Source organism: Chelon labrosus (assembly GCF_963514085.1).
Source record: "Chelon labrosus genome assembly, chromosome: 5".
Taxonomy (NCBI): domain Eukaryota; kingdom Metazoa; phylum Chordata; class Actinopteri; order Mugiliformes; family Mugilidae; genus Chelon; species Chelon labrosus.
Genome location: NC_140341.1, coordinates 18,300,401 through 18,313,014, shown reverse-complemented (window position 1 = coordinate 18,313,014; position 12,614 = coordinate 18,300,401). Strand labels below are relative to the sequence as shown.

Below are 12,614 nucleotides of genomic sequence, written 5' to 3'. Positions count from 1 at the left end.
TTTACCTCTCCCAGGGAAAAAGGGACTGCTGAATATTTGAAAGACAGATTTGATTTTTTATTTACGTGTATGGATGTAGACGGGAGAAGGGGGGAAGAAAATAGAGATGGTGCCAGTCGGTGCAGCCTGGATGGTCACCAAGGCAACTTGCCGAGATTTTCAAACTGATCTACGGGACTTCTTGGCTGCATCACTGGGGGACGTTTTGGAAAAGTGTGCTACTTCGAGCGCCTTTTGACTGCGACTACGAGTTGACAGCTCATTGATCATTTTAGTTTATGCGTACCAGTTAGTTTAGAATTTAACAGTCGCATATTAATCTGTTTTTGTGGCAGTAGTGGGTCTCGCCGCGCCTTGAAAAGCGGTTTCTCGAGTTTATGTCCAGACTATGCTAAAATTTAAAAAAGGTCCTGGGCGTCCTCTGGAATCCTGGGCTGTTTTGTTAAATTGAATGAATCAATATTTCAGTTGCAGCATAAGAAAGGAAATCTGCTCATTGATAACATACCAGACATTGTGCCAGACAGTGATAGTCTATTTTCAAAACGGCAGCGTAAAAAAACATGGCTGCAGAACCACTGCTCAGATCCTGACGAGCCAAGCTGAGTATTGATCCATCTGGCTCTGAAGACACTGTCATGTCACCTTTGCATTTAAGTGTTATCTTGTCAGCTTCAAATGATCTAGCTGTCAGATCTAGAAAAAGCTGGCCTGCGTGATGTTGCCTTTGTCTCTAATGTCCAGCTGTTGCTTCAGCACGTCCATGCCAGCGAGACGGATCCAGTGTTTACTGGGTTTCGTAGATTTGCATCACCTGCTGGTACAAGATGATCCAGATATGTGTGTCTTCGTGATTTGACGTGTTGTGCATCTGTGCACTTGTATCACCAAATATGGGACTTTGCATGGCATTTTGCATGACAGTTGATTCATTCCTTGGGTGTCAAACCTTTCCCTCAGATAATTAAACAGACAGCTTACAAGGAATGTTATCAGAAGCTCAGTAGCAGCACAAACCAAGTGCAAATTGCTTTAAAACTGATTCCTTTTTTTTCTTTTTTTTTTTCTCCAGACGATGGAACTGATAGTTAAAGGGTGGGAATCCAGGCTCGTGGTGAAAGGGCACAAACTCTTTCCAAAAAGGTGTGGTAACAGGGTGAAAATTTGAAAGCAAATTCGCTCCTCACTAATGTAGCCTACATCACCCTAATGATAACATCCCCCCTCCTCTGCATTGCACTCACAGCATTAATTTTCATGTTTTCACTCACATTCACTGTGAATGTTTTTAGTCGTTCTATGATTTATCTTTTTTTTTCTTTTCTTTTATAGTCCCTTCTTATCTCGTACATGTCTCGTCCGGTGTCTAATTTAGTACCGGTGCAGCGGCTTTAGTTTCCCGGTCATTTAAAGAGTGGATCAGTTCCTAAAGGCTCTCGGAGACGCTGCAGTCCAGTGAGCGTGTTGGGCTGCTATAAAGGCAACAGTAGGACATCGGCCAGTAGTTCACACTTGTTGGAGCACACTGGTGAGGCTGTGAAGATGGATCCTTTCTTGATTATACGGTACTGTCTGTATTTCTCATCTTTCTAACCCGTGCGAAAACATGGCACTGTATTCTTTTCTCTGCACATTGTCTGCAGCGTGCACAGTCCTGTAATACTTGCAGCTGTATGATTTAAACATTCTCATTGCAAAACCAAAAAAGATAAATAAATATATATATATATATACTATATCTGCTAAGAACAACTAAATGTTGAGCCATACCACTGGCGAAGTTTGTAAAAAAAATAAATAAACTGGTTTCCACGTGTTTGTTTGTGACAGACTAGATGTGAGTGGTGGCGACATAAATCATGTCAGATTTATTTTTCCTCTCAACTTGGAACAGAGTTCTCTTCCCAGTAGAATTCAGAACTGATCATTAACCTTTCCTTTAGTTCCTTCCCTTGCCTGGTCACATTTCCTCTCTATTTGGTTCCTGGCCCCATATGCCACTTTCCTATTTCCTGCCTGCAGACAGCAGGGAGTAGCTCTATTATCACCTTCCTAGAGCTGTCTTTGAATGTGAGAGGCAATTCCATTTCACTCAGCCACGGGGAGGAGGAGGGGGAGGGGGAAAAAAAGCACACCATAGAGCACACAGAAATTGGTTTAGGTTTGCTTCTTATAGTCGAATGTAAGACTATTTTGCTTTTCTGCTTGTATTTCCTAGATTTAAGGATTATACAGTGCGGAGTCTGTTGTGAACGTGCAGCTTTTTTGGAGTATGGTTTCAAATCAGAGCAAAGGTTAAGTGCCACGTATCATGTCTGGTTGTTGTGTGAACGCTTTATCTCCATTTAGAAGGCATCTTTTGAAATATTAACAATCCTAAAGCAGTTATAATACACTGCTGTGAAGCTGCGCTAAACATATCGAAGACGTCTCTAATGCTTTCACTCTGGTGTGTGCTCTCTGCATTTTGCAACATTTTACTCGGAGCCTGTGTTATTTTTGGGCTTCCCTAAGTCTTATTCCAGCTTTTATCAGCGTCTAGTTCTTTGGAATGGTCGGGCTCTTGACAATATTGCTCCTGGATAAATTAAACATGAGTTACGTAGAGTGATAATCTGTGGGCCTCTCTTTTCACACTGCATTCCCAATGAGCTGTGTGTTGGCCTGGTGTTGTTGCCTGTGATTTTAATGAAGATTATTCTTGTAACACGACAGGCGCCTGTTTGCTCCTATTCTCCCCCAAATATTTTCTCTTCAAACTGAGAATTTTGTTTTCTTTCAAGCGATCTGTGCAGCATTTGCAGTTTATTTTCCAGAGTATGTCTATCGCGGGTCAATCATGGACATAATTAAAATATTTAGGTACCGAATCAGATAGCTGTTGTTTTTCAGATTAAGAATTCATCGTCATGTCAGCCCAGTTGTCGATTTAACAATACACCGGCAGACACAGCTGTGACTGGGCAATTAGTACTCATTTTCTTCCTGTCTAAGCAACATACTGCAGGCTCGCATTGAGAAGAGAAAAAAAAAAAAAATAGGCAAAGCTTAAGTTTCTGGATTGAAGCCCTCTTGTTTTCTATTGTTCAGGTTTAGGCTGATAGTGCTCGGCGAAACCTCCGAGGATTCTCAAAGGAGTAAGTGCACACTTCATGGCACGGCTGCTCTTAAAATGGAACTGGTGTTTTATAAATAATTTCAAAGTTACAAACATCAGCCTCACAATCACAGCGACTCAATGATATTCATTTGGCATAAGTCAGTTTCATTTCTGCGTGCTTTTCATCAGAAACGGCTTAAAAAGTGGAGTTAGCCTGAATTTTTCATGCCACGGGCTTACTGGGGACAGTGGCCATGTTCTTCACTCGCAGACGTCTGACGGTGCATGGCAGCAGAAATAACAAAATGGTCACAAACCCCAGCTGCACTCCCTGGGTCACAGCGGCTCTTTAAAATTTAAAGAGACCAGCAACAAACCAAACAGTTGATAACAGGTCAGTAGCAGGTGATAAAAGAAGTTTTGGTAGGGACATTAGCCCTTCCGCTAACTTTGTGCTTTCTGCCATTATATCCTAGCAATCTGCTAAAGGCAAATAATACACATCAGTGGAGGCAGTTGTAGGCATTGCTCTGAGGGATCGTACTGCCCAGAGGAGTACAATATTTCACAAGTGTTACTTTCTTACAGAAATGGCATTAGACAAAATTCACACATCTATAATTATGCATGATTTCACATACCATCTTTTCTGTTACTCTACGTTTTGCAAAGGGGAATCTCGAGTTCACAGTTAATCCTCCCATTGAATCATATTGTTACTTCAGCAGGAGTTTCTTCATTGACCTCCTGTTTTATACTATGAAGGAAGTAAGTCAGAAATAACATGTAATATGGCTTTTGCATAATTTGCAGTGAACAATAGCACTGAATACGACCAAGTATGCTAATAATAAAAATGTGATTCTTTTGAGTTATTTTCAGTATTATTAATATAAGTAATAGTAATGCAGTGCTTATCAAATGGTGCCACTTTATTAAAATTTTACAGATTGATAAAATCTTATATGTTATTTTGACATCTCTGTAGGTGTTAAAGCTAAACTGCATGATAAAAAAAGGTGTAAATGTTCATAAGAAGGGAATATCCTGGATGCATTAAATACATAAATACTGCAAGAATTAAATTAGGGGCTAATACCTGTCAGAAACTTTTAATAGGTCAGAATTGATAAAAACAAATATTGTTCTGGGTGTAAAAAAAAAATAAAAAAAAATAAAATCCCCACAGAGCAGTTCTGGTATGGTGTTAGCACAGCAGCTGTGTCACTTGTATTTCCACTGAACACCACGATCACCTGTCCTGAGGTTAATTTGCTGTGAGCTTTGTGGTAAAGAATCACGTTGGAGTCTGGTCTGACTGGGCGACCCTTAAAGGACATCAATAATGAGCAGGTGTAGGAGTGCACTTCTGCGTAGCCGCGTGTCTCGGTGTGTCCAGGGAGGACGGCTAATAAGGGTTTAAAAGCCACAACTGTCCACTCCGCCCCTTAGCAGGCCTCCAGCTGTCTTTTCTGTCAGAAAGCACCCTGATTCCCTCTGACAGAGCAGATCACTGATGGCAAGAAACCGCAGGGGGCAATAGTTATGTTAGCATAGCACAAAGCACCGCCACACTTGATCGGATTAGTCACGCTAGTTAATTAAAGACTTAAGGTAAATACAGGTTTTGTTGTTTAAGGAAAATCAAAGATCCAAGAAGGAGGAATGAAATCCTTCACTTTGATTTATTGATGGAAATTGCAATGTGACGTCTAGCAAACAACATATAAATAACTTAAAGGCCATCTTAAATGCATTCCCATGAAATTTTTAGAGCTGCTGTAATATAAGCCACTACCTGTCATGAATCCCAAATAACCTTGGCTCTATCCTCTTAGTACAGCCCAGTGTGCCTCATTCCTTATTACTGGCCTGACAAGGAAATGTTTACCCATCCGACAAGAGACAAGCCATTTCATAGTCAGAAAAAGCAATTTCACCTGACTGGAGTAGCACACTATGTCCCCATATCCTTGCTGGCTATAATTTTGTTGTCATTTTGTGTGCTGTGATCATATCATTGAAGTGACAGTGCTGGGCATTAGGTAAAGTCCCAAAGCTGGTGCTCACTTTCAGGCTTTTTCTCTCCTTGTCATTCACATTGATTGGATTAGACCCAGGTGGCAAGCAGATTTCTTTGGCACAACAATGAAAAATGGTGATGTAGTGCTCGAAAAAAACACACTGTTTTATGCTCAGATGAGCATCGTTAAGCAGACCTGGTTCTTCCTAGTCATAATTTCATATTTTCTCACTGGATTTCAAGAGGGTTTCTGCTGGAGAGCTTCGTTTTTTGGTCAAAACCATGCGCTTAGAATGCACATAGAAATTTTAGCATTTAAATTATTTCGAAAAAGAAGAATTTCATAAATACTGTTCACAGTAAACCAGTGCATTATTCTCAGCTGGTCACTGGAGAGTTTGTACAAGGCAGGAGGCAGAGATACTAAGCTGCACTACATTATATTTCCCCCGAGGGACAATGCTGGCCACGGGCATAACAAATCAGCCCCCCTCCCTCTCTTTGGTTATGTCCACTAGCTACCTGAGCCAATGAGGAGAGGGCATAGTCTGATAAATGGGCAACATGGCACCTGGGGAAACACAGTGAAATTCTGCACGGGTGATTCAACAATTGGTTTGTTGAGGGGGGGGGGGGGGGGGGGGGGGGGGGGGGCAAAACCCACTTTGCTTATTAAAGATCAGTGATGGAAGTGAACTATAATCCTGTAATGAGTAGAACAGAGAGTGGCCTCTTTTCCTTGGGCACAGGCAAGCCTGTGCTTGCATGTTTCACAGGAATAGATTGCTGGACCCAATAGCCCTTCTGTAATGACCCCTCTTGTTAGCTTCAGAGATTCATGGCTGTTCATTAGAGATGGTTGTGCCCGCCAGTGCAACCTTATTTGGTTGAGATTGTTCTGTGCACACTTGCTGGTTAATCACATGGCAGTATGACTAAACCAAAAGTTAACAAGTGGAGTTGAAATGATCACATTGCGGACGCAGTCGGTGACATTTTAACAGATAATATTATATCAAACTGTGTTTCCAATATTTGGTCCCCCGTTTGCAATTATTACAAACACGTATTAAGAACTAAAATAATTTAATTGAGCAGATAAAGTTAACTTAAGGAAAATAAACTCAGTGTTGCTACAAGGCCTTCTGGACAAAGCTTCATAAAGCGAGCATCAAGCTATACACTGATGTCGGTGAACCAGAAAGTTGGGAATCCAGTGAGAATTACAGAGGCCTCACAGTCAAAGACCGGACTGGAAGGAAATGTATATCAAACCGCCCCTCTCCAACAGCAGTCTATGTGTTAACTTGGTAATAACCTTGTTAGTAAGTTAAGCCTGAAGGCTCTCTACTGGCTGCAGCTGCTCTTTCTGCACTGAGTCACTGTAACTTCTTATTTCCCCTTCTCAATCAACGCCCAAAAACCTTCATTATGGGGTAGTCATTACTTCAGGTAGTCAGCTTTGTGGTTTTCTAGATGCTTGTTTACTGAATTGTAGCTACTAATACTGACCTGTTTGTCTCTGACACCTGCACTCTCCTGACATCAAATTTAGTCTGTATTTAATTTAGTTACCAGTCAGAATTAAAAACCTCTAATGGTAAATGACTTCTCCAAAAGCACAAAAAGAAAAGAAAAAAAAGAAAATTGCATTTTATCATTTTAAACTTGCCCCAAACCACATTTAGGATCTTCCAGTGAGCTGCATTCGCCACAGCAGCTCCTGTTATCAGTGCACTGGTTCATAACTTCAGTGCATCAAATATTTACCAGCGCTGGGACTCATAAACACATCTTCAGCGGGACGCCGTGATTTCACGCTATATCGCAAACATTTTAAGGCATCAGATGCACTGCCTGTCATGGACTGTCATTTTTGGCGTGTTAATAATATATCTCGGTCTCTTCGGCAGACATACTTTGGCACTCATGGCGCATAAATAGGTAAATAACGCGGATAAAGGTAAATAACGCAGCTGACCGGTAGAAAGCAATCCCCATGGTTCTTTGTCTTTATTGTTTTATTTTTATTTTATTTTCATTATACTTTTTGTGCGTTTTCCTGTTTATGTACATCGGGAGAAACAGTCGGAGTCCATGTGTTTTAATCAAATATAGGCCCATGTCACGCTACAAACAAATCACTTTGCTCACAGCGCTCTTCAGATTGTCCTAATTAAGAGCTGTCTAATTAAATTACAGGCTTGCCTTAACCAATGGCATTACTTGTTTCATTAGCAAAGCAGGGAGAGTGATGGAAAGAAAATCCTTCCTGATTGCAGGATGGTGTCAATTGGCTAATTTGCTGCCTTCGGTACCTCAAGTCATCGCAAAGGCGTTTTCATATTGCTCGATTAGGAAAGGCGTGTGCAAAAAGCTTGTGATATAGGTTGAGCTAATAGTAGCTTCCTATTGAGCTATGCAGGTCGAGAATTGCATCTCGCCGGCGAGTGATCTCTCCAAGAAATTTATGAATGTGGGCAGTGGCTTTTCGAGCTCCAATGGATCAGAGCTTTCGTTGCAGGACCATCCTATTATATCTGCAAGTGACAACCTGGAGAGAAGTTCACCTCTGAAAAAAAACTCTAGGGAGATGACGAATCAGTCAGAGGCAGACAATTTTCCCGACTCCAAGGACGCATCAGGGGACGTCCAGAGGGGCAAACTCTCTCCTGATCTTCACGGAGTCTCTGACATCCGTCATAATTTCGATGGATCTGCAGGAGAAAGGTGCATCTTTTCTCCATCCACGCAGCCACAGTCAGTCTCAGCAGCTCCCAGTGCCATGTTCCCTTACCCGAGCCAGCATGGACCAGCGCACCCGGCTTTTTCTATTGGAAGTCCCAGCCGTTACATGGCCCATCATCCGGTCATAACTAATGGAGCTTACAACAGCCTTCTAACCAACACTTCTCCTCAAGGCTACCCGGCAGCGGGCTACCCTTACGCGCAACAGTATGGACACACGTACCAAGGAGGGGCTTTTTACCAGTTCTCCTCGGCGCAAGCAGGACTGGTTCCGGGGAAAGCGCAGGTGTATCTGTGCAACAGGGCCCTGTGGCTGAAGTTCCACAGGCACCAAACAGAGATGATCATCACAAAGCAAGGACGGTAAGTACGCGCACATGTTTGTCTGTCCAACGCCTGCACAGTTAGTCGATTTATTTGGCTACATCGCTGTGGAGATTTTTGATCCAAAGTTAAAAAAACAAGTGTACTAAAATCAAATCACTGTTTTCACCTAATAAAAAGAGAATCGGAGAATCAGGATGGCGCTAAGACAGCTTGAATAAAAACAGACAACCCGATTTTTGAGGCTTTTGTTGAGAGGCGTTTTCTGAATTTATGTTCCGTTTTTTTGTTTTTTTTTTCCTCCGCAGACGAATGTTCCCATTTTTAAGCTTCAACATCTCTGGCCTTGACCCAACTGCTCACTATAATATATTTGTGGACGTAATACTCGCTGATCCAAACCACTGGCGATTTCAAGGAGGGAAATGGGTGCCATGTGGAAAAGCAGACACAAATGTGATAGGTACGGTTCATTTTAATTGTTATTATTATTTTTTTAGCCAAAAAAAATGTGAACTTTAATGATAAAAATGTTTTTGTTTCGATACGTGTTTGTGGTTAAAATTCTGACTGGGAATTTTTGTTGCAAACGAATGCATTATTTTATTTTATTTTTTATTATTTCTTTTTTTTACACAAGTTACACTTGTTGTTTCTTTTTTATTTATCATTTTTTGTGCATTTATTTTATTTTATTGTATTTATTTTATTGTAGGAAATAGGGTTTACATGCACCCGGACTCACCGAATACTGGTGCGCACTGGATGCGTCAAGAAATATCATTTGGAAAGCTAAAGCTCACAAACAACAAAGGTGCCTCCAACAACACGGGACAGGTAATGCAACACGATATACAATACTTCATAATAGACATATGTATATATATTTTAATAATATTTATGTAATACCAACTGGAGACTTAATATTTTTCTTTTCTGTCTTTATTTTTAATTGCAATGTCTAATTATAGATTTTTACCTGGACTGATTTACTATGTTTGCGTCTGTATCATTTAAAGCGCAACAGCAGTAGCAGTGCAGTATAGTAGGGATATTTGTAAATAATATCGCGCTGACTCCGTTTAGTTTCCGAATTTAATCGTCTTTCCAAACTTTGAAAGTGAGTTTCTGACGTGCGTATCTTTAATTGAATCTCCAGATGGTGGTCCTGCAGTCTCTCCACAAGTACCAGCCCAGGCTCCATGTGGTCGAAGTAAACGAGGATGGCGCAGAGGACACCAGCCAACCAGGAAGAGTCCAGACTTTCACCTTTACAGAGACGCAATTCATCGCTGTCACAGCTTACCAGAATACCGACGTACGTCTACTTTATACAGTATCTGACACTTCAAACTCACCCAGACGAGTCAGTTATCCATTTTAAGAATTTCAGCATCAGGGAAACAAAAGACAAAATATTTGACTTTTTAAAATACTACTTATCTCTCTTCTCTAACCTCAAACAAGGTCGATTTTTTTTAAACGGAAAACACATTTTAACAAGACCTTAACTCGGATTTATCCATTTCATTTGACACATTTTTCCCCCAGAAAAATAGTCTCAATATCAAATAAATGGAATTATTATTCACAGTGACACTGCTTTGCGTACAACACCAGATATTCACTTTATTTATCTGTATTTACGCATCATTTTCCCACAGATTACTCAACTGAAAATCGACCACAATCCGTTTGCTAAAGGATTTCGGGACAACTATGACACGTAAGTTTGACATTTTATTCTCCAGTAATAATTGTTGTGTGTTTTATTACAGTCTACCGTCGTTTTGACTCGTTAAAACTCTAAATAACTATTATGTTTTTATGTTTTTATTCTTAAACGCATCGAAATCCTGCAGAATATTTAAGAAACCGAAATCAAATGGTGATATAGAGAATTCATAGGACACAAATTTGAATTTGAGCTGTCAGAAATGCATTTAATTGTAGTTTAAATATTTGTCAAGATATAAATGTGAAAATAGTGTTTATACTATATTTTTGTGTTCTATTCCTGAGTCTTTTTTGTTCATTTGAATTAAGATTGTGTTAAACACACGTTGATGAATGATTCAAACGTCAAACTGTAAAATTGAGACACAAAACAACAGGACTAGCAAGCGATAACTCTTTGGGAAAGCAACTCTTCATATTTTTTTCTTTGTTAAATTGAGTAAGGGTTAATTTGATACGCATATATTTTTTATGTTTTCAGATGTGAGGTTTTCTACTAAACTGGTGAACGAGATATACCCTGCTGTGACCTAAACTTCTTTGGTTTTTAGAGAACCAACTACCACGGCGCACAGTTTAGTTTCTGAATTGTCTCTCTGTTTTTCTCTCCATCTTTTCAGTGTCTACACAGGCTGCGACATTGACCGCCTAACTCCATCACCGGGTGACTCTCCGCGTTCACAGATCGTGCCGGGTGCGAGATATGCCATGCCTAGCTCTTTCCTGCAGGACCAATTTGTCAGCACTTATGCCAAAACTCGCTTTCACCCTGGCGTGGGGACTGGTCCTGGCACGGAGCGCAGCGTCCCACTCGGCAACAGCTTGCTATCCCCGCAGCAAACCGAGGAGCCCACTGTTGCCACCCCCCCGCAGCGATGGTTTGTCACCCCTGCCAACAACCGACTGGACTTTGCTGCCTCGGCATACGATGCCGCTGATTTTGCCGGTAACGCGGCCACCTTGCTGTCCTACGCAGCGGCCGGAGTGAAGGCTCTTCCCCTGCCGACTGCAGGCTGCTCCAACCGGCCTCTTGGCTATTACGCAGACCCGTCTGGCTGGGGAGGACGCACGCCGCCTCAGTACTGTGGTGTAAATACTAAATCCAGCTCGGTCTTTTCCTGCTGGCCCGCTAACTCCATCGGTGGCAGAGCAGGCACCAACTACCTGTCCGAGGAGGGGGACTCCATCACGACGGAGAGGTCACCGATCGGCACCTCGGAGGAGACCAAACCTAAAGACATGACGTCTGAGTCGAGCTGGATAGAGACGCCGTCCTCCATTAAGTCCATCGATTCGAGCGATTCTGGTATCTTTGAGCAGGCCAAACGGAGGCGAATCTCACCTTCTGCCACGCCGGTTTCAGAGACAGTATCCCCGTTAAAATCTGAGCTGCTGACACCGAGAGAGTGTGAGAAAAACTGCACAAAGGACATTGGTTACTACAGTTTCTATCCTCACAGTTAAAACAAAGGAAAAGTGAATCTATCTATCTATCTATCTATCTATCTATCTATCTATCTATCTATCTACAGGTTGATCAATAAAAATACAATTGAAAAAATGAAAAGGACTGTCACATCCACAGTTAATGGCCAAAGTGTATAAATGACTCTCCAGCCATAAGTTGGGCGCCTTGTTTCCACACTGTTAAGTCAGAATCACTGTAATTATGAACATAATGTACATAATACTGGACATTTGGTGATAGTGACTGGATGTACACAAAAATAGATGAAATCTGATTCATAAGTTGTGTTTTAAAAAAGAAAAAAGAAATGAAACAATCCCTCTTCTGTTAAGTAGCCTCAACTCTCTTAGTAAGAAAAGATATTGAGAATCTGTACATGAAATGTTCTTGTGTAGCATATACTGGCACAATAATCCCTGTCAGTGGACAAAAAAAATAAAAATAATGATGTATTTTGTACTTTATCAAAGCTGTAGGCTACCAAAAGTTTTAATGACGATCACTGCTATGTTCATGTGGTTAAAGAAGTTCTAAATGTTGGTAACGTAGGCTTTTTATATAGGTCTTTTATTTATTTCTATTTATTCATTTCAGCCGTTTCTTTTTTTTCCATAGCCTGTACGCTATGCTGTTGTGGAAATCTCTGTATCTGCTGTAATGTGATTGAAACATAATAAATGGTGTTCATCATCAGGACATGTATGTTTTATATAATCCTATTTCAGGGCTTTGATTTATTTTTGAATTTATTTAAAATCGGTGAACTGGGACGTTGATCGTTGCCTATTTTCCTGTTTTCTTGTTTTCCTGTTTTCCGCGAACGCACCACTTGGAGCCATATTTCCAGATATTCAAAGCAGGGACACTGTGCAGATGCTCGTCGATGAGGGGGTTCCAAACAAATATTTAAATCACACGGGGACTGATGATCGATGAGAAATCAGTCCCAGGCAGTCCACGCGTAAAGAGAGGTAATCATCTCTCTTTACGCCTCACGGTGGAAGATTCTCAACGCATTTTTTAGTTTTTTTTTTTTTTATCTATGTCCTCTAAAGTTCCGTTTAATGAGAATTTCACGTAGAAAAATTGCAGAAAAAATATAAATTCGGGGATAATAAACCAGAAACTGATTCTAATAAAGATGGACTTTTATATATAGACGTGTAACTTTCATATTTGTCATAACTCAAAGGTGCTTGTTTTCAATTACATAT

General features: G+C 40.8%; 1 protein-coding gene across 1 annotated transcript; it reads left to right on the top strand.

The window, feature by feature from the left end:
* The first annotated feature begins 6,649 nt into the window (after window positions 1–6,649).
* On the top strand, window positions 6,650–12,313 carry tbr1b (T-box brain transcription factor 1b). Its single transcript, XM_084544009.1, has 6 exons — window positions 6,650–8,234; window positions 8,504–8,658; window positions 8,911–9,032; window positions 9,355–9,513; window positions 9,860–9,921; window positions 10,553–12,313. The coding sequence occupies exons 1-6, from the start codon at window positions 7,543–7,545 to the stop codon at window positions 11,394–11,396; spliced, it is 2,034 nt and encodes a 677-aa protein (XP_084400135.1). The 5' UTR covers window positions 6,650–7,542; the 3' UTR covers window positions 11,397–12,313.
* Window positions 12,314–12,614: the final 301 nt, after the last annotated feature.

Excerpts from the sequence above, each read along its gene's own strand:
- tbr1b (XM_084544009.1), top strand. The coding sequence starts at position 7,543 with ATGCAGGTCGAGAATTGCATCTCGCCGGCGAGTGATCTCTCCAAGAAA. Across the intron at positions 8,235-8,503 it reads ATCATCACAAAGCAAGGACG|ACGAATGTTCCCATTTTTAA; the intron begins GTAAGTACGCGC and ends TTTCCTCCGCAG. Across the intron at positions 8,659-8,910 it reads AGCAGACACAAATGTGATAG|GAAATAGGGTTTACATGCAC; the intron begins GTACGGTTCATT and ends ATTTTATTGTAG.